This window comes from Cervus canadensis, chromosome 4 (genome assembly GCF_019320065.1).
Source record: "Cervus canadensis isolate Bull #8, Minnesota chromosome 4, ASM1932006v1, whole genome shotgun sequence".
Classification (NCBI taxonomy): Eukaryota; Metazoa; Chordata; class Mammalia; order Artiodactyla; family Cervidae; genus Cervus; species Cervus canadensis.
Genome location: NC_057389.1, coordinates 62,688,223 through 62,711,033, shown reverse-complemented (window position 1 = coordinate 62,711,033; position 22,811 = coordinate 62,688,223). Strand labels below are relative to the sequence as shown.

The 22,811-nt window shown below is 37.6% G+C and overlaps 2 protein-coding genes and 1 non-coding gene across 4 annotated transcripts in view; 2 read left to right on the top strand and 1 right to left on the bottom strand.

Annotated features, from left to right (window-relative positions):
• The window catches only part of CDKL3 (cyclin dependent kinase like 3), a 31,258-nt gene extending 27,242 nt beyond the window's left edge, over positions 1 to 4,016 (bottom strand). For both annotated transcript variants that reach the window (XM_043465495.1, XM_043465497.1), the window contains exon 1: positions 3,260 to 4,016. In XM_043465495.1, the coding sequence (XP_043321430.1) occupies positions 3,260 to 3,424 (165 nt within the window). In that variant the 5' untranslated portion in view covers positions 3,425 to 4,016. The remainder of the gene's footprint in view (positions 1 to 3,259) is intronic.
• Positions 4,017 to 7,262: 3,246 nt separating this feature from the next.
• Positions 7,263 to 21,176, top strand: UBE2B (ubiquitin conjugating enzyme E2 B). Its single transcript, XM_043465499.1, has 6 exons — positions 7,263 to 7,699; positions 9,790 to 9,870; positions 11,706 to 11,731; positions 15,881 to 15,970; positions 18,504 to 18,592; positions 19,860 to 21,176. The coding sequence occupies exons 1-6, from the start codon at positions 7,656 to 7,658 to the stop codon at positions 19,986 to 19,988; spliced, it is 459 nt and encodes a 152-aa protein (XP_043321434.1). The 5' UTR covers positions 7,263 to 7,655; the 3' UTR covers positions 19,989 to 21,176.
• Positions 21,177 to 22,309: 1,133 nt separating this feature from the next.
• LOC122441151 lies at positions 22,310 to 22,435 on the top strand. Its single transcript, XR_006269282.1, has one exon. It is a non-coding gene; the product is annotated as a U6atac minor spliceosomal RNA (small nuclear RNA).
• The last annotated feature ends 376 nt before the right edge of the window (positions 22,436 to 22,811 follow it).

The following is a 22,811-nucleotide window of genomic DNA, read 5'->3' as shown; positions in this document are numbered from 1 at the left end:
AAATTTGTTGATTTGCTTACATTCCTATTTTTTTAAATGTTTATCTATTTCATAGTTAATATTTATAGAACAAAGGGAGATATATTGCTTTACTTCAAGTTTACATTTGGTTGCTTTCTAAAATAATTCAGAGTTAACATGCTGAAATGTAACTTTGTATTCTGCTAAGAGATATTGCCCTATCCTTTAAATTGGTTGTGATTAAAAGGTCCTTATGGTTTCAAATGAGCATGAATTCCAGTGCCACTGAGCATGTCATCAGAATTTATAGAAATTAATTACTGAGTTTGGTCCTGAAGTCTCAAGAGTAAAATGTTAAGTTCCAGGTGGAGGTTATAAATTCATCACACTGTAACAAAAAGATATAAAGATATCTAGAAACTTTTCATATATGTGAAATACCAACTTACATCCATAGGAAATTTATATAAATATACAATTATCTGTGGGTACATTTTTGCTCATTGTAAGATTCTATCAAGCAATGAAACACATTTTTACATTGGTAAGCACTCACTACAGGTAATTTCAAAATGTCCATAATGGAATATATCATCTTAGAAAACTAAAAGAGGTTTAACATTTTATGCTGCTTACTCTATTTTTTAATACACTGACTTAATTACAATCAATTCTCAAATATTTAACTTTTTCAAATTACCAAAAATATTTATTCCTTTGGTTAAAAATTAAGGGGTATATTTTCTATGTTGAATTCATCAAAAAGTCAACTTGGATGAAAAAAAATTTGCCTTTATTCCAATGGCACAATATCAATTTTTCTAGTTATCTGTACTAATATATAAACTAAAGTCCTCAAAACATGACTAACAGAAAAACATGCCAAAATATAATGCCAGATTCCTTTCCTATTTTTGCTCCAATTTCCCTGGTTGGTGGGGTGCCAGAGTGCTATAGCAACAAGCTGGCAGTAGCAAAAAAAAAAAGACTGCCTTTGGATACTACAATATAATCCTTCAACTATGGAAAATTACTGTTTTCTTGTCCAGTTGTAATTTTAAAGGCAAAAGCAGAGAAGGGTGAGTGCAAGTTAATAAGCATTAAGGAACATCCATCCAGGGGTACTGGAGAAGGAAATGGCAACCCACTCCAGTGTTCCTGCCTAGAGAATCCCATGGACAGAGGAGCCTGGTTGGCTGCCTTCTATGGGGTCGCACAGAGCCAAACATGACTGAAGCGACTTAGCAGTAGCAGCAGCAGCAGCATCTAGGGATAAGGGATCAGTGACTTCCTCAGATAAACCGTGAAACCCCCAGAAATACTCCACTGTCCTTTTTCAGGTTGTTTATTTTTGTTTTCTTTTATAAACAGAAAACTTTTCTACAGATATTCCCACTAGTTACTCTAACTTATTTAATGAAATTCTAGCAGATAAAAATTTAGTTCTAATTAAGTCATTATGGCTGTTGTTTTTAGACTAAGAATGTTAACTAATCCAAGAAATGTCTCTTGTGGAATTAGATTTGATTAAACTAAAAATTCTACAAGAAATAAACCAATGGGAAGAAAAGTTAGGGTATCTCAAAATAGCCTAAATAATTACAATAGTAAATTGTCAAATTCATCTCTGTGTTCTTGCCACATATCAGTTATTTTTACAAAACAATCAAGAAGGGGAAAAAAAATCTGCTTAAATGCAACAAAGGTGAAAAAAAAGAGCAAAAGATATTGCCTGGGAAAAGGTCTCCTAATCAGATTTCACTTATGGTGCACAAAGTTGCCTTCTAGTATTATGTTTTAGGTCATCAGGATAAGGACAGGTATCTCACAAAATCATAACATTTCTACTGACTTTAACTTCCCTTTTCATTGTCTAGAAATGGAGCAGTTCCAGAGATCCACAGATGCCTAATATATTTCTATTTAGAAAGCAAATTGATCCATCATATCTAATACAGACTTACAAAGCAAGAAAAGAATATTACTTTTGTATCAGATAAAAATGAACAAGAAAAAAAGCTGTTTTTTTCATCATATAAACATCTAGACTATGAACCTTAAAGCATCTAAATTCCAATAAACAAAATACATATGTATATATAGATATTTTTTAAATCACTAGTTTTGTACCCAATCCTCTAGGAATGTTAATGCTCTTTTCTTTACACTTCTTAAGTCTTTCCTTGGGTGGATCTATCATACCTACATGAAATTCTACCTTGTCCCCTGATCACTCCTCATATTGTTCCCCATGTCTAAAAGCCTACCGGTCATCTTTACTGACTTCCTGTCACCTCGAATTCAACATTTCTAAAACTGAACTAGTTCCCAAACCAGGTCTCTTCTGAGTCTCTGATCAATGGTAGCAATCACTGAACCTCAAAGATACCTTTGATTCCTCCTCTTTGCTGCCTTCTACACTTTCATGTCTTCTTTAGTAATATATTACTACTTTCAATTCAAAGTGCTGCATTCTAGCAAGGTCCCTCACATTTAAGGATTCTTGAATTAAGGTCAGAACACATTTCTTTATTTTTACTTTCTCAGTCCTCCAATCTATAGTCCTCTATTCTAAAAAAATAATGCTAGATTAATATTAACCATTTCTTTACTCTGAATTCAAAATCTCTCGGAAAAATCAAGTTTTGATTTCTTAGTCTAGAAGACTTTAAAACCTATCTCCAATTTACTTCTCTCATCTCACTTCTTTCCACTTCTGTATAAGAAACTCTACAGGCAAATGCTCTTTGTCCACTCTGCTCTGCTCTTGGTCCTTTGTCTTGCTTTAGGCTCTCGAGCTTATGCTGTTTATGTTTCCTAAATCCTACATACCCTTTAAAGCCCAATTCAAGTTCCACCTCCTCCAAGAAATCTTCCCTATCCAGTAGGACTTTGTGATAATCACTGGCTTTTACTGTGAGTCACTTAAAATTCACTGTTATTTTAATATGTCCTCTTGTCTTTCTGATTAAATAATAAAAGTTCTGAAGAGCAGGTACTGTCTCTCACCTCATTATAGTCACAACATCTGGCACAAAGACAGACATTTTTATTAAGTGTTATAAAACTAAATAATCGAATAATTATTTCACATTTGGCAGTTTTTGTTACATTATACACAAGCACATTTATCTAGTATCACTGTAAAATTACAAAATGTACACAATAAGGTAAGCTATCACACTTGTTTTTCTATTCCAAATACCTATGTTAACTGAAATATTCGTTATATATGTTTTTATTTCATAACAATCTCTTTTTTGACTTACAGAGAGCAATTACGGTAAAAGAAGCAAACCTTTAGAAACTTTATTTCCCTCATTGCAATTTTGTTGACAGACTTTTCTGGTTTCTCATAAAATATCTTAATGGCCACTATCTGCCCAGTATCCTTATGTTTACACTTCATGACTGTTCCATAACTTCCCTCTCCCACTTTTCCAAGGGTTTCATACATCTCCATTTTGAAGCCCGGTTTTTTCTTTATGGAAAGAAAGGGTGGGGGGGGGGGAGAAGATTAAACATTCATACCTTTATTTATTCAACATGGATAATGCAATATCACAATAAACTAATACTTTAAATTACGGGAAAAGGAAAACTAGGATTCTTTTCCACGAGTCGCGTTTGTCTCTGGGAACTCTGCCAGTTCGGCAGCAGGGTGTCTTTATGTGGCTTCGGCCACCACCAGAACTTGGGGGAACTTGCTACTGTCTCCATCATTCCCACCAAGCTTTAAGATGCTCTCACTACATGTCACTATTCATCATGGGTTCCCACACGTCTCGTCAAGCCCCATCAAATATAAGTTTTCCGCAAAGCTGCAGTCACCAACAGATCAGGCCCCGGGACCCAAGAAAACCTCGGTCCCGCCCGCTCCTCAAACCAGGAGTCTTAGAGTCCCAGACCAGTGCCGCGCCTCTTTCCCCACCGTCGACCCCGTCCGGGCAGCCGCCGCTGCTTCAGCCCATTCTGTGATCCTGCCGCCTCGCTCAGTGCAGTCACAGCGACTCCCACCCTACCTAGCCTGCTAGCTCCCGGCTGCCTACTACCATAGCAACCGGGTAGCAGGTCACTGGCTTGGGGTCTACTGCGCAAGACCGGAAAACCGGCCAGGCCCGACCCGGAAGGGAAAATGGGAACGCGCGGACAAGAGTTCCTGTGGGGGTTAACTGGAAGCTTCCCTGCGGGTGGAGGTCGGTAATACGAGCAGCTGTCGGTCAAACTGGGGCCACTACATAAGGTTGGTTCTGAGCCGCGACAGGGGAGGATTATACTTTGGCAAAAGCTCGAGAAACTGCAAATCCTCTAGGGAAGGGGAACCGGGGTGGAAGTTTATCCGACCTGCATCTTAGACGCCCGCAGGCCCAAGAACACTTGCTTCTTGTGCTGGATGCTAAAAGGATGCTTGGTGTCACAGGTAGAGACTTCTTGTAAAACGAGACTTCCAAGGAAGTCTTGTAAAATTATAGTTTTCTAAGTTACCTAGTTATCTTAATGTTACATAATCTGTGTTTAACCTCAGCTGTCGACATTCATCCTTAAAACAGGGATAAGACGATTCATAAGAACATTTCTTGAACACCTCTTACATGCTTAAAATTTTTTTCCCTGAAGTCATAGTAATTCTCTTTTAAAAAAATTCCCTTTCTACACGTCAAAACTCGTAAAAGGCCCTCTTTGGAAAAGCAAATAATTCAAAGGGCTCCACCACAAAATAGAGTGACATACAAGGCACCCCACCTCTTAATTGTCTAAGAACTAGACATGGGGTTCGGATTGAGTGACAGCCTCCAATGAATAAAAAGAATATCACTGGAAATGCCCAGGCAGTGCTGTTTTCCTTACGGCTTTCATTTTCCTGCTAAAAAAAAAAAAAGTTAAGCATAAGAGGCCAAATCTCACTTTGCTTCTGAATAAGAGAAAGCGTTATTATTATCCAATAAATTCTAGTCCAATTGGTCTTACCCCAACATGCACATTAAAATCACACCTAGAAAAAAATAAAAAATAAAATCACACCTAGAGAGCTTGTTAAAAGGCCCCAACCCCAGAGATCCTGATTTAAATGAGTTAGGGTAAAGAAATTGGTATTTTAAAACATTCCTAAGTGTTTCTATGCTGCGACAGCTTTTATTGAGAGACGGAGGGGAAAGAAAGGTAGTTATGGTTTTTGCTTATCACCATAAAAATATTCAAAATTGTCTTTCCTTTTAAAAAGTTTTTCAACTATATTTTCTATGAGTATCATAGTAAATCTTATACTGGACCCAGACTTGTAAAGCACATTTATTAAATATTTGTTGTTGACTTATAATGTTGCCAAGGATCAAAGCATGAATCAGAGTCCCTGCTCTCAGTGAGCTCACAATCTAGAGCAACTGAGTCTACCCTGTAAAATTATAGCCTTAAATCTATCCTTTCTACAACTAGGTTATGACAGGGTTGGTAACCAGGACAACGTATGATTCTTGCTTATACAATAAAGCTCTCGGACTTCAATGAAACTTACTTGATTTGATCAAAAGCATTACTTCATTCTGGAAAACCATGAACTGTAGATTTCCAAAACAATTATAATTGCTAAACAAATGACATGACATTGTTTTTTTAAAAAATTCTCTTTAGCATTTCACTGTAGGGTAACCCTAACAGTTAGTATCTCTCCATCCTCAGCTATAGGGAAGCTAAGAATTGCTATGCTGCTGCTGCTAAGTCACGTCAGTCGTGTCCAACTCTGTACGACCCCATAGACGGCAGCCCACCAGGCTCCCCTGTCCCTGGGATTCTCCAGGCAAGAACACTGGAGTGGGTTGCTATTTCCTTCTCCAGTGCATGAAAGTGAAAAGTGAAAGTGAAGTCGCTCAGTCATGTCTGACTCTTAGCGACCCCATGGACTGTAGTCTACCAGGCTCCTCCATCCATGGGATTCTCCAGGCAAGAGTACTGGAGTGGGGTGCCATTGCCTTCTCCGAAAGAACTGCTATGGCAGGAAGGGAAAAAAATGAAAATAAGAAAATAACTTTTTGATTTAGAGAATTACATTTGTCAAGGGGTATCTATCAAGTATTAGATCTGGCTAACTTGATCACCAAGGCAGTTAATAAAAGCAAGAGAAAGAATTCAGGGGTTGAAGAAAGAGAGGTACCAGAAAAGTAGGGGAAATTAATCTTTTCTAGTTCAATGAAAGTATGCCAAACGCCATATTCCTCATTCTCTCTTCCTGTAACACCTTAGGTTGAGGAATCACCCAAATGGACTTAAAGAGCTCAGGGTTCAGCCTGAGAAAGTCTTAAGAACAGAATTGGAGGTGATAGAGGAAGGGAACTCAGTGACTAGAAATAATGTCAGAATTCCAACGGCCAATATCTCTGAGCCCTGGTGGGGGACATTTCAGGCCATTAACTTACTAGTGTTGCAAATCTGAAATAAGTTACTCAGGTTAGATATACAACCCCTATCCACGACTGCATGATCTCTCCCCCACATGTGAGTCAAATTTTTAGGTTTGACAACCAGTCACCTACACTCCCTTTATACACACTCTCTATGATCAAACCCGCGCATTTCTTGACAAATACAACGGTACTCCAACTGTAGACAAATCCAAGGACTCTGACACAAAGCCTCAAGAGCGAGCAGACTCATAAAGGAAAAACAAAATTCCGTAATCCTGTGGGGATTGTAAACAAACATTAAACAATCTGCACACCGTTCTTTCATCTCTGCCCAGTATTGTCAACCCTGGAAACACACTGCAATGCTCATACAGTAATATTTGGTGGCCCTCAGGAAGCATTTCAGGGGATTTCGCTTTGTATGGGCCTCAGCATTCAGCTGAGGAAAACGGAGGTCCCTTCACTTTTCCTCAGATGCCAGATTTGATAAGCCATTGAGCCAACCAGAGGGGAGTTTTAAATCCAAATTATTTGGGGCTCTTTTATTTTTTTTATTTTTTTGGGGGGGGCTCTATTTTAAAGATTTAAGAAGCAAGACAAACTACTGCTTCCGACACAATCTCATCAATAGCTGTTCACAGGACAAACTGGAGAAAAAAACTAATAAAAGTGCATACCAGCCCTCAGCCCGTAAATTTAACTACCGGGCCGAAAGACTTGGCTGAAAGTTAGATCCAGGCGACGTTCTCACGTGATCTGTCCTAATGGCGTCATAGGGACACGTGGTTCTAGATACTTCGTCCCCTCCCCCCGGAGGTGGATTGTTGACAACGCCGCCGGCAGTCACGTGACCTTACGTCATCCCACCTCCTTTCCCTGAAATCTCTGGCCCCGGATGCGTCCCTCTCTCCCCACCCGGCTGAGCCTAAACTACTGAAAGAGGGGGAGACGGGTTGGTGTTTCAGTTTCGGTACTTCCTAATCACACCCTCCAGTTTGAGCATAGAGAACAGTAATTGGTCGATTCGTTCAAGGAGACAAAAGGAATAAGGTCCCTGCTGAGGGGCTCCCATAACTACCTCTCCTACGTCCCGTTCCCTTCTCCCCCACCCCTCACTGCATGGTACCGGCGGAGGGCGGAGGGATCTGGAGGCGGCGGAGGGAGACGTCATTGCAGGGTTGTTTGTGCAACCTCGGCGGCGGCGGTGACCCACAGTGATTCGGCCGCCGCGTCGGGGGGTGGGGGGGCTGCGCGGGACTCTTTTCTTTCAGACTGACCGCGGGGCTGCTGGGGAGCATGTCGACCCCGGCCCGGAGGAGGCTTATGCGGGATTTCAAGCGGTAAGGGCCTTCATTTTCGCCTCAATGACGACTCCTCCCCAAAGCTACGGGGCTAGGGTGGGGATCCGGGACACCTTCCCCTCTTGACCCTAAGAGGGCCGCTGTGGGCCCAGGGGGACAGACGGAAGCCCAGTTCTAGCTCCGTTTTAGCACTCTCTTTTCCTTGATTGTTCACTTGTCCTACGTAAGAAATGTTGATACTTCCTCACCGCCACCCTACCCCCACAAAAAAGTAAAAAGACGGCTATGCTCTGTCCTACGATTCCCTGCTGCCCATTGCGGCCAGTTGCCTGATACCTCGCCCTAGCTTTCAAACCTCATCCTTCGCCTCTGCACCCTGCGGTGCCTCTCCTCTCTGCCCTAAGAGCGAGCCCTTGCAGAAGCCTTTCCACCGCCAGCTACACCAGTCAGCTTTGTTCGATGGCCTTGCCGTCTTTCCGACTGCCAGGGTTGGGGCCAACCCCCGCCTCCCTCCCCATTCTTTCTGCAGCGAGGGTGGGGTCTGATGCGCGAGGGCCGGAGGTTGTTAACCCATCCTCCGAAACCCGACTCTTTTCCCCCCCGCCCGCCTGAAAGGACCTTGAGAACTGGCTTAGAGGGCTGGGAGTCGGGCTGGCAAACCCGGCTGCCAGTGCTTTCTGGAACTCAGCTCTGTGGCCTGGTGTATAAAGACCTATCTATAGCCTCCAAAGTCTGGAAAAATGCCTTCCTGGAGGCTGGCGCTAACCTGATACTCCCTGAGCCTCCTTTGTGAAATAGGGTTTTGTTAGGAGGTGTTAGAGTTGATGAGGAAGTGACTACCCCCCCCCCCCAGTTGTTTTCCTTTGAATGCTTACAGGTACGGAGAAGAAAATATCCAAGAAAACTTAGCGTTACGCTCCCGTGCGCATTTTTAAGTGTTTTTCTAGGGAGACCTGCCCTGCTTGAGAGAAAAAATCCACTGTAAAAACTTGGATTGGCTTATCAGGAAGTAACCTCTCAGCTTCATTGTAAACCTTTAAATGAGGCACTTGGAAGCCATTGTTTGGGGCTTTGCCCAGTTTGGCCTTGAGTGTATTGGTAACTCAGCCTTTATCTTTGGTGGGCGATATCACGCAGCGTATCTTCCAAGGGTTCTTTTCGTCCTGACTTGTACTGCTTGAGGTTGACTTAAAGCCATTTTGGGGGGACTAATTCCAAAAATCATATACCACATGACGGTGGGTTTGTGTGTGTATATGTATATTTATATTTAGTGTCCCGTTTACTTTTTTTTACCCCCCCCCCCCCGAGATGACAGTTTTAAAAGGAGATACTCCTTTTGGTGCAAAGCTCGGTTTCTACAGCTTGAAACCATAGATTTCAGATTAGCTCCCATGAGTGAAATTCCATGAGGTTCCTGGCCTTTGGTACCCTGATTTCTCGTTGCAGCTCTTTGCTTGATTCTGAGTTGTGTGCTTGGCATCTTCGGTAGTTTTCCAAGGGTCTTCGTTTGCAAGAATTTGTGACAGGTGTTGGAAGGTAGCTTTGTATATGGACGCATGATCTGAGAGGTAAAATGCAGTATTGGTGCAGAGCTTTTAAAATAGGGACTGAGGGAAAACCTAGCCAGAGCTCTGCCCACTCTAAAAGCTACTAACTAAAGCGAATGGAATAAAGTAGCTCTACTGTGCAAAACTAGTTTGCTGATTAAACTGGATGCAAGTGTTTTTCAGTCATTTAATGTTTACACTGAGGTGGGGTCTTTATATTTTGTTTGGGGGAGAGTTTTTTTGGTGGCCATGTTGCCCAAGTAGCTTTGGTTAGGACACACACAGCCTTTGCGTGTTTACAACAGCAAAATTGATGGTTGATAGTGTTTTTTTGCACTTGAGGTTTTTCCTTTGTTGTTATTGATAAAAGTAGTTCTTGAACAGATATCTTAGCCTTGGTGATATTTGAAGAGGGATGACTCCCAAGCCATTTAAAGTGGTATGGTTTATTCCAGCACAGCACAAGAACAAGAAAATGGATTTAGTTTGTTTCTCAAAGTAGATGGTTCAAAGATGTTTGATGGGCCTTCTTAGTGGCCATAATGTTCAACTTTTAAAATTTGTATTCTGGGTTTGTAGATTGCAAGAGGACCCACCTGTGGGTGTCAGTGGCGCACCATCTGAAAACAACATCATGCAGTGGAATGCAGTTATATTTGGGTGAGTTGAAAGAAATAACAAATGGTAGGTATGGTGATTCTTTTAAGAAATTGAATGTGTAACAGCTAGGAAAGGGAACTGAGGGATGAGGGATCTTACAGAAACTGTAAGGTAAAAAAAATTCTGATAAAGAGTTTTGGCAGTCACGTAAAATTTGATTTTATAATCACTGGGTTTTATTTGATAAAAATATCATTTGAGACTACAGGAGAATGATAAGTTAGTTTGTACAAAATGTGCCAAGCAAATGTTTAGTATGCATTCTACTAGAACTGTAAAAAGAGTAGGAACCAAAAATATTGATAACTTCCGCCATAGTAAGAATTTAAATAAAAAATGTTTCACAACTTAATGAGAAATAGCTGAATGGAACCTTTTAAAGTGCAGTCTTATATTTTACATATAGTATATATTGCACATAGGCTTATTTGTATAAAAGCATTATTTCTTAATGCTCTTTCTTTGGTTTTCCTGAACTGGATTTTATTTTCTTTCACTCTTTAAAAAAAATTTTTTTCTTTATTATTTTTTGCTGTGTGTGGATTATCTCTAGTTACAGTGCCCTGACTTCTCATTGCAGTGGCTTCTCTTGTTGCAGAGTGAGGCCTTCGAGCTTCAGTAGTCGGAGCACAGGGGCTCAGTAGTTGTGACATGAGGGCCCTAGAGGGCACGGGTTCAGTAGCTGTGGTCCGTGGGCTTAGTTGCTCCTCTGCTTGTGGGGTCTTCCCAGACCAGGGATCGAACCTGTGTCTCCTGCGTTGGCAGGTGGATTCTTGACCTCTGGACCTCCAGGGAAGTCCCTTTTGTTGCTCTTTTTATACTAGCGTTTTGCACTAAAACTTGAACACTTCTGTAAACAGAATTCTGAATTGCCATTGACTCCATTTTAAGAGTCTACATTAAAAATTAGTGGGGAAAATGAGCATGCTTCACCCTTCTAAAGTAAAGTGATATTAAATTTAGGCTGTTAGCATGCTGCTTTGAGATCTTGAATGTACCTTGCAAATAATAATTAAACCATACTAATCCAGCTTTGTAAAGCAATTAAAAAAAAAAGAGCCAACAACAAAAAAAGTAACCTTCATGTTGCTGCTCAGGAAAGATGAGGTAGGGATATGGTACAATGAAAAGTTGTGGGCAAAAGAAACTGGCATTCTTGGTGACATCAGATAAATTTAGTCTAGTTGAAGGAGAGCTATTTCTCTTTTGAAAAGCAGGACGCTTTGGTATCATAATTGTCTTAAACTAAAGGGTATTGACTTCCATCTTACTGATATATATTGAAAATAGGAATTTTTCTGTTAAGAATACATATATTTCCAAAAGGATTGATATTTATAAACTGAATTCTTTTTGTGCAAAAATTATGGCAAGTTTCTTTTGTTTTTTGTAAAACCATTCTAAAAGGAAAACTTGGAAAATGAAGTTACTATTTATGTCTTGCGTTTGTTGTTAGTTGCTCAGTTGTGCCTGACTCTGTGACCCCATGGTCTATAGCCCGCCAGGCTCCACTATCCGTGGAATTCTCCAGGCAAGAATGCTGGAGTGGTTAGCCATTCCCTTTTCCAGGGACTCTTCCCAACCCAGGGATCCAATCTGGGTCTCCCACATTGCAGGCATATTCTTTAATGTCTGAGCCACTAAGGAAGCCCCTTTTATGCGTATATAAATAAAAATATCACCAGGACTAAGGTGATATTAAATTAACAAATACTCCACAAATTATCAGAATGAGCTCCTCTTTCTCTTGTTTGAGTTTATCCTTTCCACTCTTTGAAAATCAGGAAAAAGCAGAAATAAAAACTTTTTTTAATCAGAAATCTTCTTGTTTTCAGACCAGAAGGGACACCCTTTGAAGATGGTAAGTCATTCTCAATGTTTTCCATAGTATTAAGAGGCTTCTTTTAAGTAGGAAATTATAACACCAATCTGTCTAGTTAAGGCTGTTTTCTATTAATAATAGATCAGATTAAAACTAAATAATGCTACTGAGAATTTATAGTTTACAAAGAACTTTCTTCTCATGTCAGCTTGATCACCTTCATTGCTAGTTCATTCTGTTACTTTTATATTGGCTCTTGAACTCTGGCCTACCTGGTGGGGTCTGTGTTGAGAATAGTTTTAAGTTTAAATGACCTCATAGCGTGCTAAAGGTGTCCCTGAGGTAGACATCAGAAGAGTAATAATCATGCATTTTTCACTTTGTGTGTGTTGATCAGTGCTCTTAATTGTGTGTAACTGCCAGTAGTTTCACTTAACAGCTAGCTTTTGACACCTGTAAATAGTTAGCATTCTACAGAATCTTTTGCATCTTAAATTCAGTATTTGACCAAGAGCCAGAAAAAGGGAAAACTTGTTCTAGTGTGTATTTATAGTTGAACTTATTAAATTGATTTTAACGAGATAAAGTTTCCCTAATATAGCATGAATTTTTAAAATGTGTTAAATAGATTTGTCTTAGCACAGTGGCTCCAGAATTAACCTATCAAGGTTATTTATACAAATAATGATTGCAGAAGTATTTTGAAGGAGAAAACCTGAGCGTTCAGCAGAAGAAATGGTTAAGCAAAGTATTAAATATCTAGACTGTAGAATATTATGTACCTATTAAAGAATAAGGTAGATCTGGTTGTATGTCTGAGGAGACAAAAGTTGCAGAATATATGTTATAATACCACAGTTTTACTGACTAGCATACATGCAAATGTGTGCATGTGTTTAAAGGCTCGTATACCATACTGCTATCAGGGGTTACCTCTAGATGGGGGTGGGGGGTGGGTAAGGAGTTGAAGAGAGGTACTCAAGGGGTTCAGCTTTTTACTCTATACCAAGGATTCTCAAGGGTGGTCCACAAACTCAGGAAAAAAGTTTCCTGAGACCTTTTCAGGGGTTCCCTGTGATCAAAACTGTCTTCATGGCAATAGTAAGGCTTTTTTTAACCTTTTTTATTGTATTAACAGCACTGATGGTACAAAAGCATTAGTGACTAAAACTGGCCCTAAGCAATTTAGTGCCTTGGCACATACCAAGACAGTGGCACCAAACTGTGCTGGGAGTCGTATTTTTTGCTTTTTTTTTTTTTTTTTTTTGATAAAATATGTCAGTTTCACTTTAAAATGTTTTGATGAAAAAGTGGGAATTACTAATATTGCTAAATTCTGACCATTGAGTATGCTGCTTTCTGATATTCTGCTTGATGAAGTTGGAAGTATGCATACGGCACCTCTCTTGCATACCAGTTTGGTGGTTGGAGGGAAAGCAGATTCTGAAGTTTTTTGAGTTGCAACTTGAATTACTGCTTTTTTCATGGAACATTTTTACTTGAAAGAATGACTGACAAACTCTGGTTATTTAGATTTGAGTATGTATTTGGTTGCCATATTCTTAGTGAAAGTGTCAGTTGCTCAGTCGTGTCTGACTCTTGGTGACTCCATGGACTGTGGCTCGCCAGGCTCCTTTGTCCATGGAATTCTCTAGGCAAGAATACTGGAGTGGATAGCCATTCCCTTTTCCAGGGGATCTTCCCGACCCAGGGATCAAACCTGTGTATCCCACATTGCAGACAGATTCTTTACCATCTGAGCCACCAGGGAAGATTTTAAATTAAGTTGAGGAAAGTGATTGACAGGATTTGTTGCTGCTGATAAATTATGGTTTCCCAATTCTTTTTTCTCTGATGAGATTAGTAGATGGTATCACCGGTTGTGACTTTGTTTTTGATGGTGTTTCCTCTCTCTCTTTAGTCGCTAAGTCATGTCTGACTCTTGTGACCCCATGTACTGTAGCCTGCTAGGCTCCTCTGTCCTTGGTATTCTCCAGGCAAGAATACTGGAGTGGGTTGCCATTTCCTTCTCCAGGTCATCTTCCCGACCTGGGAATTGAACCCAGGTCTCCTGCATTGCAGGCAGATTCTTGACTGACTGAGCTATGAGGGAAGCCCTGGTGTATACAGATATATACAAAATAAAATATGACAACATTTAGATGATTTGGATAACTCAATGAATTGGTATTTTCCAAATGGCCAGTGCGTTAGAAAATTATGGATGGATAAAAGATACATGCAATGTGCAATAGTCATTAATATAAATGATGTAAAAAGTTTATATGGCTTCAAATTTTATGTTGCAGCTAACCTTTAAAAACTTTACCATTTCTTTTATGTAATATCAAAAAAGAATATCTACCTTTATCTGAAAAGGCTGTGAAAATACTCCTTCCTTTTTCCTTTACATATTTGGAAGAGGCCTGATTTTCTTCATGTATCTCAACCAGAACAGCATGTTGCAACAGATTGAATGCAGAGGCACCTGAGAGAATGCAGCTGTTTTCTATTAAGCTAATCATTTAAGAGATTTGCAGATAAATAGTGCTACACTTCTCACTAACTTGGTGGGGGAAATATAGTTATTTTCATTAAATGTTACTTAGGTTAATGTGTAATGAGTTTACAGTTAAGTATTTGAAGATTTCCCTGAGTAATCATTTCTAACACAACAAGTATCAACAGTTGTAGCTCATGGTGTGCTGGAGACAGTTTATACCAGTTGTGAGAATGGATTGTTTAAAAATTAGGGGAATTTTTTTTTTTAATTAGGGGGATTTTTACCAACCAAAAAGTTGAAATATTTTTAAATGCCATATATGGAAGTGCCATAAAATGGTGTGCTGTTGCATGCATCTCTTCCCATCTTCACGTTCAGTGACCTCACATTTGAAGCTTGGTATGATTGGGAGTAAGAGTATAAAGAGGTCCAGAGACCCCATAAATATGAAGAAAGCAAGCTTAAAGCTGTTTCATATTTGTGTTTACCTGAAATGTTTACATTGTACATTTTGTAATGAAGGAAAATTAAAAGTAAATATAAAAATATATAACATTAGGTATTAAAAATATATTAGGTTATAAGGCTCTTTGCTAATGAACTATACATTTCATAGAACTTCTTAATATATCAGAATGTGAATTAAATAGCACCTTTGATTTTGCTTGTATCTTTGGCCTCCCTAATCCCAAATTTCCAAACAACAAAAAATTTAAAGAGGTAGAGGTTATATATTGACTATATGAACAGTGAAAATAGAATGTTAAATATTTTACTAAATACATGCCTCTGATCTTGGTAGACTGAAGTCATGAGTTTAGAATTTAGGTTGAGAATTTTTTTTTTTAACTGATAAAATGAGAAGCTTATGGAGACATCTTGAATGGTTTAAACTTTTATTGACTTCATTAGGAATAGGCTTCAACTTACTGAGTAAGCCCACGGTGGGCTTACTATTGGAGCACCTATCCAGCCTTCAGGTGTATTTCCTCAAAGTAAAACATCTCTGGATAGTGAATAAACACATAAAACTATATTTTATTGGTGGTTGTGTCTGCTAAATAGATTCGTAATTTGAGTTGAGAGCTCTTTGTACACTGAACGGATTGACTTTGTTACAAATGCATAATTTTTTTTTTTAATGCCTGTCTCTTGACCAGCAAATAATGATTTAGGCTGACCAAAAATGTACCATATTGGTTTATAACCAACAGTAGACAGTTACACTAATGCTTACTGATTCTTGACGTACTTAAATGATGGGAACAGAAAAGACTTTTTCACATTAGTGGCCATACCTCCAGTCTGAGTCCTTTGTCATATGATGGTTAGCCCCTCTCAAAATCATTTGGCACCTCCTTCTAAGTTATAGTGAATTATCTGTAGTTACTCAAATGTGCATTTAAAAGTTTGGTAGCTAGGGCAAAATTGCCTGCCAAAAATATGACAATGTTCTCACCAGTAGTATATATTAAGTGCTTGTACCCCCAAATGCTTGCCAATTTTGTATATTATCAATACATAAATAGAAGTATATTTAGTGTGTTTTATATACTAAACCAAAATTGACATTAATTTTTGTGTGGTTGTGCAAAAGCCAGCGTGGGGTTGGGAATTCATTGGTGACAAGATAGAAAAGTTATACTTGTCATTACTGTAATTATTTTGGTTTGTTTTCTATCTAGGTACTTTTAAACTAGTGATAGAATTTTCTGAAGAATATCCAAATAAACCGCCAACTGTTAGGTTTTTATCCAAAATGTTTCATCCAAATGGTAAGTAGCATTTTATTAACTTTTGCAAATGATAGGAGGAAGAAAGCATTGTTTCATCCTTTTAGGTATTGCCCATGCTTTTCATTATTAGGGCCCACCTCTCTATGTTGCTTCTATGTCAGTATTAACCATACTTTTTTAGTTTGGAATCTTACCAAGGTTCCTGATTTGAGGAAAGTTTTGTTTTAATAATTTCTGATTTTTTAAAGTAATATCTATTTATTTGTCAGCATGTGAAAGATACTAAAAAGAATTTGTAGCTTAAAGTTGAGCTGTAAAACTACACACAAATTTTCAAAATTGAGATCATGTTATATGTAAAATTAAGTAAATATCCTTTTTCTTTTTTGGGGGGGGGGCTGAGCTGTGTGGCATGTCGGATCTTAGTTCCCTAACCAGGGAAGGAACCTGCGCCCCCTGCATAGGGAGGGTGGAGTCTTAACCACTGGATCACCGGGGAGGTCCTTTGGTTATTTTTGTTATACCTCCATATTAATAGCATGGTTTCCCTTTTTTTCCCACTATGAGTGGAAAACTTCATTAACTTCCTAGTTTACTTTTTTTTTTAAATCTCTATTATTAAAAGATTCACATACTGTGCTATTCACCCATTTAAGTTGTATAATTCAATGGTTTTTAGTATCTCGACTGAGTTGTACAGTCATCACCATAATCGATTTTAGAACATTTTTATCACTCCCAAAAAAATCCCATTCCTGTTAGCAGTCACTCCCCATTCCTATCCCCCTGCCTCCCTGCTTCCCAGCCATAGGCAATCACTGGTTTATTTTCTCTATGTAGGTTTGCTTATTTTGGACATTGCATATAAATGGAGTCATATAATATATGTGGCCCTTGGTAATTGATTTCTTTCAGCTGGCATAGTTTTCAGGTTCATCTCTTGTAACACATAACTGTACTTCATTTTATTGCTGAATTATAATCCATTGTATGAATAGACTACATTTTGTTTATTTATCAGTTGATGGAATGTTCGGTTTCTAATTTACTTTTGGATTACTTCTCAAAAATAGTTACTAGTTCAAAACTTTAAAATGATTTTGCATTTTTATGGGTTTTACAGAGGTGATGATTTTTGCTCTGAACTTGCTAAGTTTGATGTTCCTCTGGGGTACACAGTAAGCAATTGACTATGCTGCTTTAAAGCTGAGAGTTAAATCTGGTCTAACGCTAACAATTGGAAATACCTAGCACATAGATAGTAATTGAGGCTATGAATAAAGTTGCCCCCAGAGGTTGTGTAAAGGGTATAGATGGAAGAAGACCAAGGATAGAGTCCTGAAGAATGACAGTATCAAGTGTAATTTACCTCCTCTCCCCAAAAAGGCCTCACTTACTCCTGTTTCAGTGTAGAGTGATCAGACTTGTTCTGTGAAGCCTTCCACAATTTGATAGTGTCGATAATATTTAAATGCACTTATTCTTTGTCAACACAGTGATTCTATTTTTGTAAATTTATTGTACATATACATAATCTAGCAAGTGGATAAACATTTATGTTCATTGTTTGTATTATCACATAGTCAGTTCAAGAGGGGGAAAAAATCCACTCTCAAATGTTAGACTTTATTTATTTATTTTTTTTAATGTTAGACTTTTAAAACAGTAATCACTTGATTCTTATTTTTATTATGAGAAGAATGCATACTTATTGGAAAAACAAAGTACAAGGGAAGGTAAATAAGATCCTTCATAATCCTGCTATTTACAGATATCTGCATTTTGGCATTGAGTCTTACAAATGTTTTTGTGACTGCCTGTACTTCAAATTAAAGTATTTGTAAATGATTCTTTACAAGAAATGGAATTATGTAAGTAATTGGAAACTTATTAATATATTAGGGATGTCATTCTACATTAATTAACATATGGTAGATGTGTATCATTTCTGGCAGCAGTATTGGTATGTGCCATTAATAATATACTGTTACTTAGCCAGTTCCCTCATTGTGGACCACAAATTGTTTGCAGTTTTTTCACTTCTGTAAAGAGTATTATAGAGAACATGCTGTAAATAAAACTTTGCATGTGTATCATTATTACTTTTAAAGTAGAATTGCTATTTCAAAAAATTAGCTCCCCTCCAAGAGCTTTATTTAGGAATATTTAGAAGTGTGGAATTTAAACAGATTTGCTATATGTTATTGGAGAAGGAAATGGCAACCCACTCCAGTGTTCTTGCCTGGAGAATCCCAGGGACGGCGGAGCCTGGTGGGCTGCCGTGTATGGGGTCGCACAGGGTCGGACTCGACTGAAGCGACTTAGCAGCAGCAACTATGTTATGTGTTGAAAAAATTTAACTCTCACTCAGCCTCCTCATCAGAAGGCATGTTGTAAAGAGTCCTTAGTTTGAGACTGATTTTCCTGTGAGACAGAAAGTTTTAGTTATAAACCAATGTTTAAGGCTTCTGACTGAGCCAAGCATTTTGTTTGTGGTTAAAAAAAAAATTACTGTTTAATTATTAGATATAATCAAGTTAACATGTAACCAATTGTAGTGTTGTCTTTGCAGTGTATGCTGATGGTAGCATATGTTTAGATATCCTTCAGAATAGATGGAGTCCAACATACGATGTATCTTCTATCTTAACATCAATTCAGGTAAGCATGTGTTAGAATGCATCTTAATTTTTCAAGATTCTATGGAATATAATTGATTCTTTTAGGATCAATTTAAAGGCCAAGTGAACAAACTAACCTTCCCAACACTAAGGTTACCAGTGGCAGACCTCATACAAAATCCTCAGGATTTTCATACAACTGATCTGCGTTTTGATTAGTGACCATGTTGGATCAAATCCATGATAATTTTCCTGATAAAATTAAAGTATAAATTGTTCTCACAGATCAAGTGATTTTGTTTTGTTTCTTCGAGGGTTTTTTTTGTTTGTTTGTTTTTTTCTGCTGCATCTTGAAGCCTTGGGGTCTTAGTTCCCCAACCAAAGATAGAACTCATGCCCCCTGTGATGCAAGTGCAGAATCATAACCACTGGACCACCAGGAAATTCCCTCACAGGTCAAATATTCATGCCTAGAAAGCATAGCCAGAGGTTATGGAAAAAGATGAAAAAATCTTGGGGAGAGAGAAAGATAATTGTTTAGTAAAAACATAGAGACATCAAGAAGCTGCAGTGCAGAAAGGCATCATTTTGCCCCATCCAAGAAATGCTGTTTCAAAGGAAAGTGATGTAACTATCCACCAAAGCACTCTGGCAGAATATTTCAGAGTTGACCTTGAATGACAGTTTAGGGGGAAGGTTTGGGGTGGAGTCAAGTTTTAGTTACATGCATTTGAGAGGAGCAGATGTGATATTTTGGTTTGTGGCCTTCAAGTTTTTCTGTCACACTTTTGTTTTAATTTGAGTCATAAACAGTATTTTCAGCCTTCCTGTTATTAATATATTCCTTTGCTCCTAGGTGTGTATTAAAAGAGATAAGGTATACTACCCAACTTACTGTCAGGAATTTGCAAACCTATCACAATAATAGAGTTTAACTTTGGAAAATGTTAGTTGCTGAGCTATTTTATAGACATTGTATATTAACCAAGTCAAATTGTTTAGTTCCCGTTTAATAGTGCAGTATGCTTAAGAATATTTGTTCTTTTCCAGTTTCTTTGAAATTAGAGGTCTTAAGGCAATTGAGAGCTACTTGTTTTGAAAACTTAAGTTTTGTAGCAATAGGAAACTTCTTCCTGTATTTATCAAACTATTTCTGAAAGTGTTTAGATCTGAAAATACATGAGACATACTAATTGCTTTCATTAAGTAATTTCTGTTTTCTGTAACTTTTGTGCTCCATATCTGACCCATGTTAATATAAAAAAATAACTCTACATATGTGTTTTTTCTTCTCTGTTTCCTTCTAGTCTCTGCTGGATGAACCGAATCCAAATAGTCCAGCCAATAGTCAGGCAGCACAGCTTTATCAGGAAAACAAACGAGAATATGAGAAAAGAGTTTCGGCCATTGTTGAACAAAGCTGGAATGATTCATAATAGACAACTGGTCTGTTAATCTTTTTCATCATTGTTGTGTATAATTTACCTCTCAGTAGAAAGGCTAACAAATTTTAAGTGCCACAGGTTTTAAGGATTCTGCAGAAAAAAAGTCCTTCAGTTTAGAACCTACAAAAGCTTGTGTATCTTGATTAATGTACTTTTTATTGCATGGTGTGAACTAAGTTATTGCTTACATAAATTTGTAATATATCCTGTTTGTATTTTTTTCCAAGTGTATAATGTTGGTGTGGAGTTTTCATGACAGAATATACACATTTTGTAAATCTGTACTTTTTTCAAATATTGAATGCCTTATTTTTGAATTCTTTAGATTTTTAAATTGGAGAAAAGCACTTAAAGTTTTTTATATATGAATATTACATGTAAAGCTGTTAAAATACATACTTCAGTGCAAGAGACTTTGTCACTTATTTCCTTATCTAAGTAGGAGGGGTTAATAAGTCTCTAGCTCTCTATCAATTGATTGTTTCATTTCCAATTTCAAAAGAACAGATTTATATTTTATCAAGAAATTCAGATTTGATTCTAAATACCAATTATAATCTCAAGCTTTATTTTGAATGTACCTATATTAGTTTTAGTTGAGCAATTATAACTGGTTTGATTCTGTCCAACTCTGTATTTAGGCCACTTATTACTGTTTCTTCATGCACTACTTACTGCTAAAGTGTACCCTTTGATTTCACAATTCGCACCTCCACCATGGGGTATTGGCACCTCTACCTTGAGCAGAGAGCTTATGCAACTTACTTTGCTGCTTGATAACACTGTAAAAGATTTTTGATAATGAAGAAAGTAAAATGATCAACATTTAACAAAAATCCATGCCCTACAATTAACAATATAAGAATTTGTTGCATTGGTTTGAACAAGGCAGATATTTGGAAGGAATCTTAGTGTAATTTAAATATTTGAAAACTGCCTTTTAATGCAATTGCCTATCTGTTTATTCTGGAAAAATGTTTTAATACCAGGGCCTGTTGAGTTGCTTTCTCTTGTGGAGATTTTTTTTTTAAATCTCCTAAGTTGTATAAAAGCTGTACTGCATCTTAGTTTACTGGATAAACTTAAAACACAGTATTTGTAGAAAGCTTATTCCAAGCTATCCTATGCCTTCAAATAGTATAGAAAATGGAAAATATACAAGTAAATTCTGTTGAACCACCTGTGTAGTCTTTATAGTAGTTAAAACAGCTTATTTCATTAACCCCAAAAGTTTCTTGCACATTCATACTAGCTTAATTAGCTAACAGCATCTTTTCTATTGGAAGATGGATTTTCTTTTCTACTGGAAGACTTAGAAGGGCAATTTCTATAGCTTCTATTAAGCAGAGCTTAGGAAGGAGAAGTGCTGATGTTTCCCTTTAAAAGTTAATACTTGGGAAATTTGGGGATAAGTGTATGATCTCAGGGAACTTTTGATACAATTGAGAGTTAACTCACTGGAATTATTGCCCCCCCCCCCAAAAAAAAGACATTCTGTTTAAAGGTAGTTTTTCATCATATCAAATGTGTGATACTTTTATATTCAGCTCTAAAACAAATCAGTTTCTTTAGACATTTAATCCAGTGACTGACTCTTAGATTAAATGTGCAGTAGCTTTGATAGTCTCCCCTCTTAATATATTAAATGCTATTTGGATAATACTTCAAAATTTATTTTCATCCTTAACCTGTTTTCTTTCCCCTGTTTCATTCTGTGCTTCCAGTACAGGGGGTGCAGGTTCAATTTCTGGCTAGGTCACTGAAGTCTCACATGCCACGAAGCACAGCCAAAAAGTAAAAATAAGAAATTTCAAGTACTGCTAGATAGTTATAAGGAAATTACATCGTACTTTACAAAGAGTTAATAAGCTCTAATTCCTAAATTCAACACATGTGCATAAACCTCATACCTAGTCCCCATTCCTATTGGAGAAAATTCTTAGAAACGTTCCACCTTTCAGTTACTCAGGTTTTTTCTTCAGCCTTGGAACAGATTCCTCATTTGGTTGAATACCAGATGTATTTCAGTTTACAAAGTCATGTTATACAAAGAATGTTTACTTTTAACATTTACTACATAAAGTTTATAAATGTATGGCAAGAGGCTAGAACTAATTTATTCATTTTAGTACAAAGTTGGATTTCATATTAATGTTTAAGTACATTTGTGATGGGTAATTCCTCTGTAACAGTACTTCTAACACATAACTGTGCAAGGCACCATTCTAAGCACTTTAATATGATCACATTTCAAACTCAAGTAATCTTATGAGGTGCGTATTATTGTATTACAGATAAGAAAACTAGATACAGTGTTGTATGAAAGGAGAGAAGGTTAGCACTCCCCTTGACAAGGATGGAAGAGGCTCTCGGGCCTGACAACACGCATACGGTTAAGGCATTGCCACCTACTTCGTGGCATCTAAAAAAAAAAAAAAAAAAAAGAAACTAGATACAGATCAAGTGACTTTCTCAAGGCCAACCAACCAGTATGTGATAGAGCTGGGATCTGAACCCAGGCAGAGTCTGGTCTTTTAGCCAGTAACTGTACTGGCTAATAGCCAGTAACAGTATTCCTTAAGAAATATTAAGGGATTGAGTTTAGTTTTAAAAATTGTACTGAATTTAAATAGTCATCCCAGCTTGTGAAAATTCATAAGTTAGAGTTTTGTATAGACTTGTATCTGTCCAGTGAAGAGGTTTTCAGCATTTTCCACCTTTTTTTAAAATGTAAAAAAAGTCTGAATATAGGAACACTATCTAGTCTCCGATAGAAAGCACTTGACTTACAGACCCAATTTTTTTCCCCTTTGT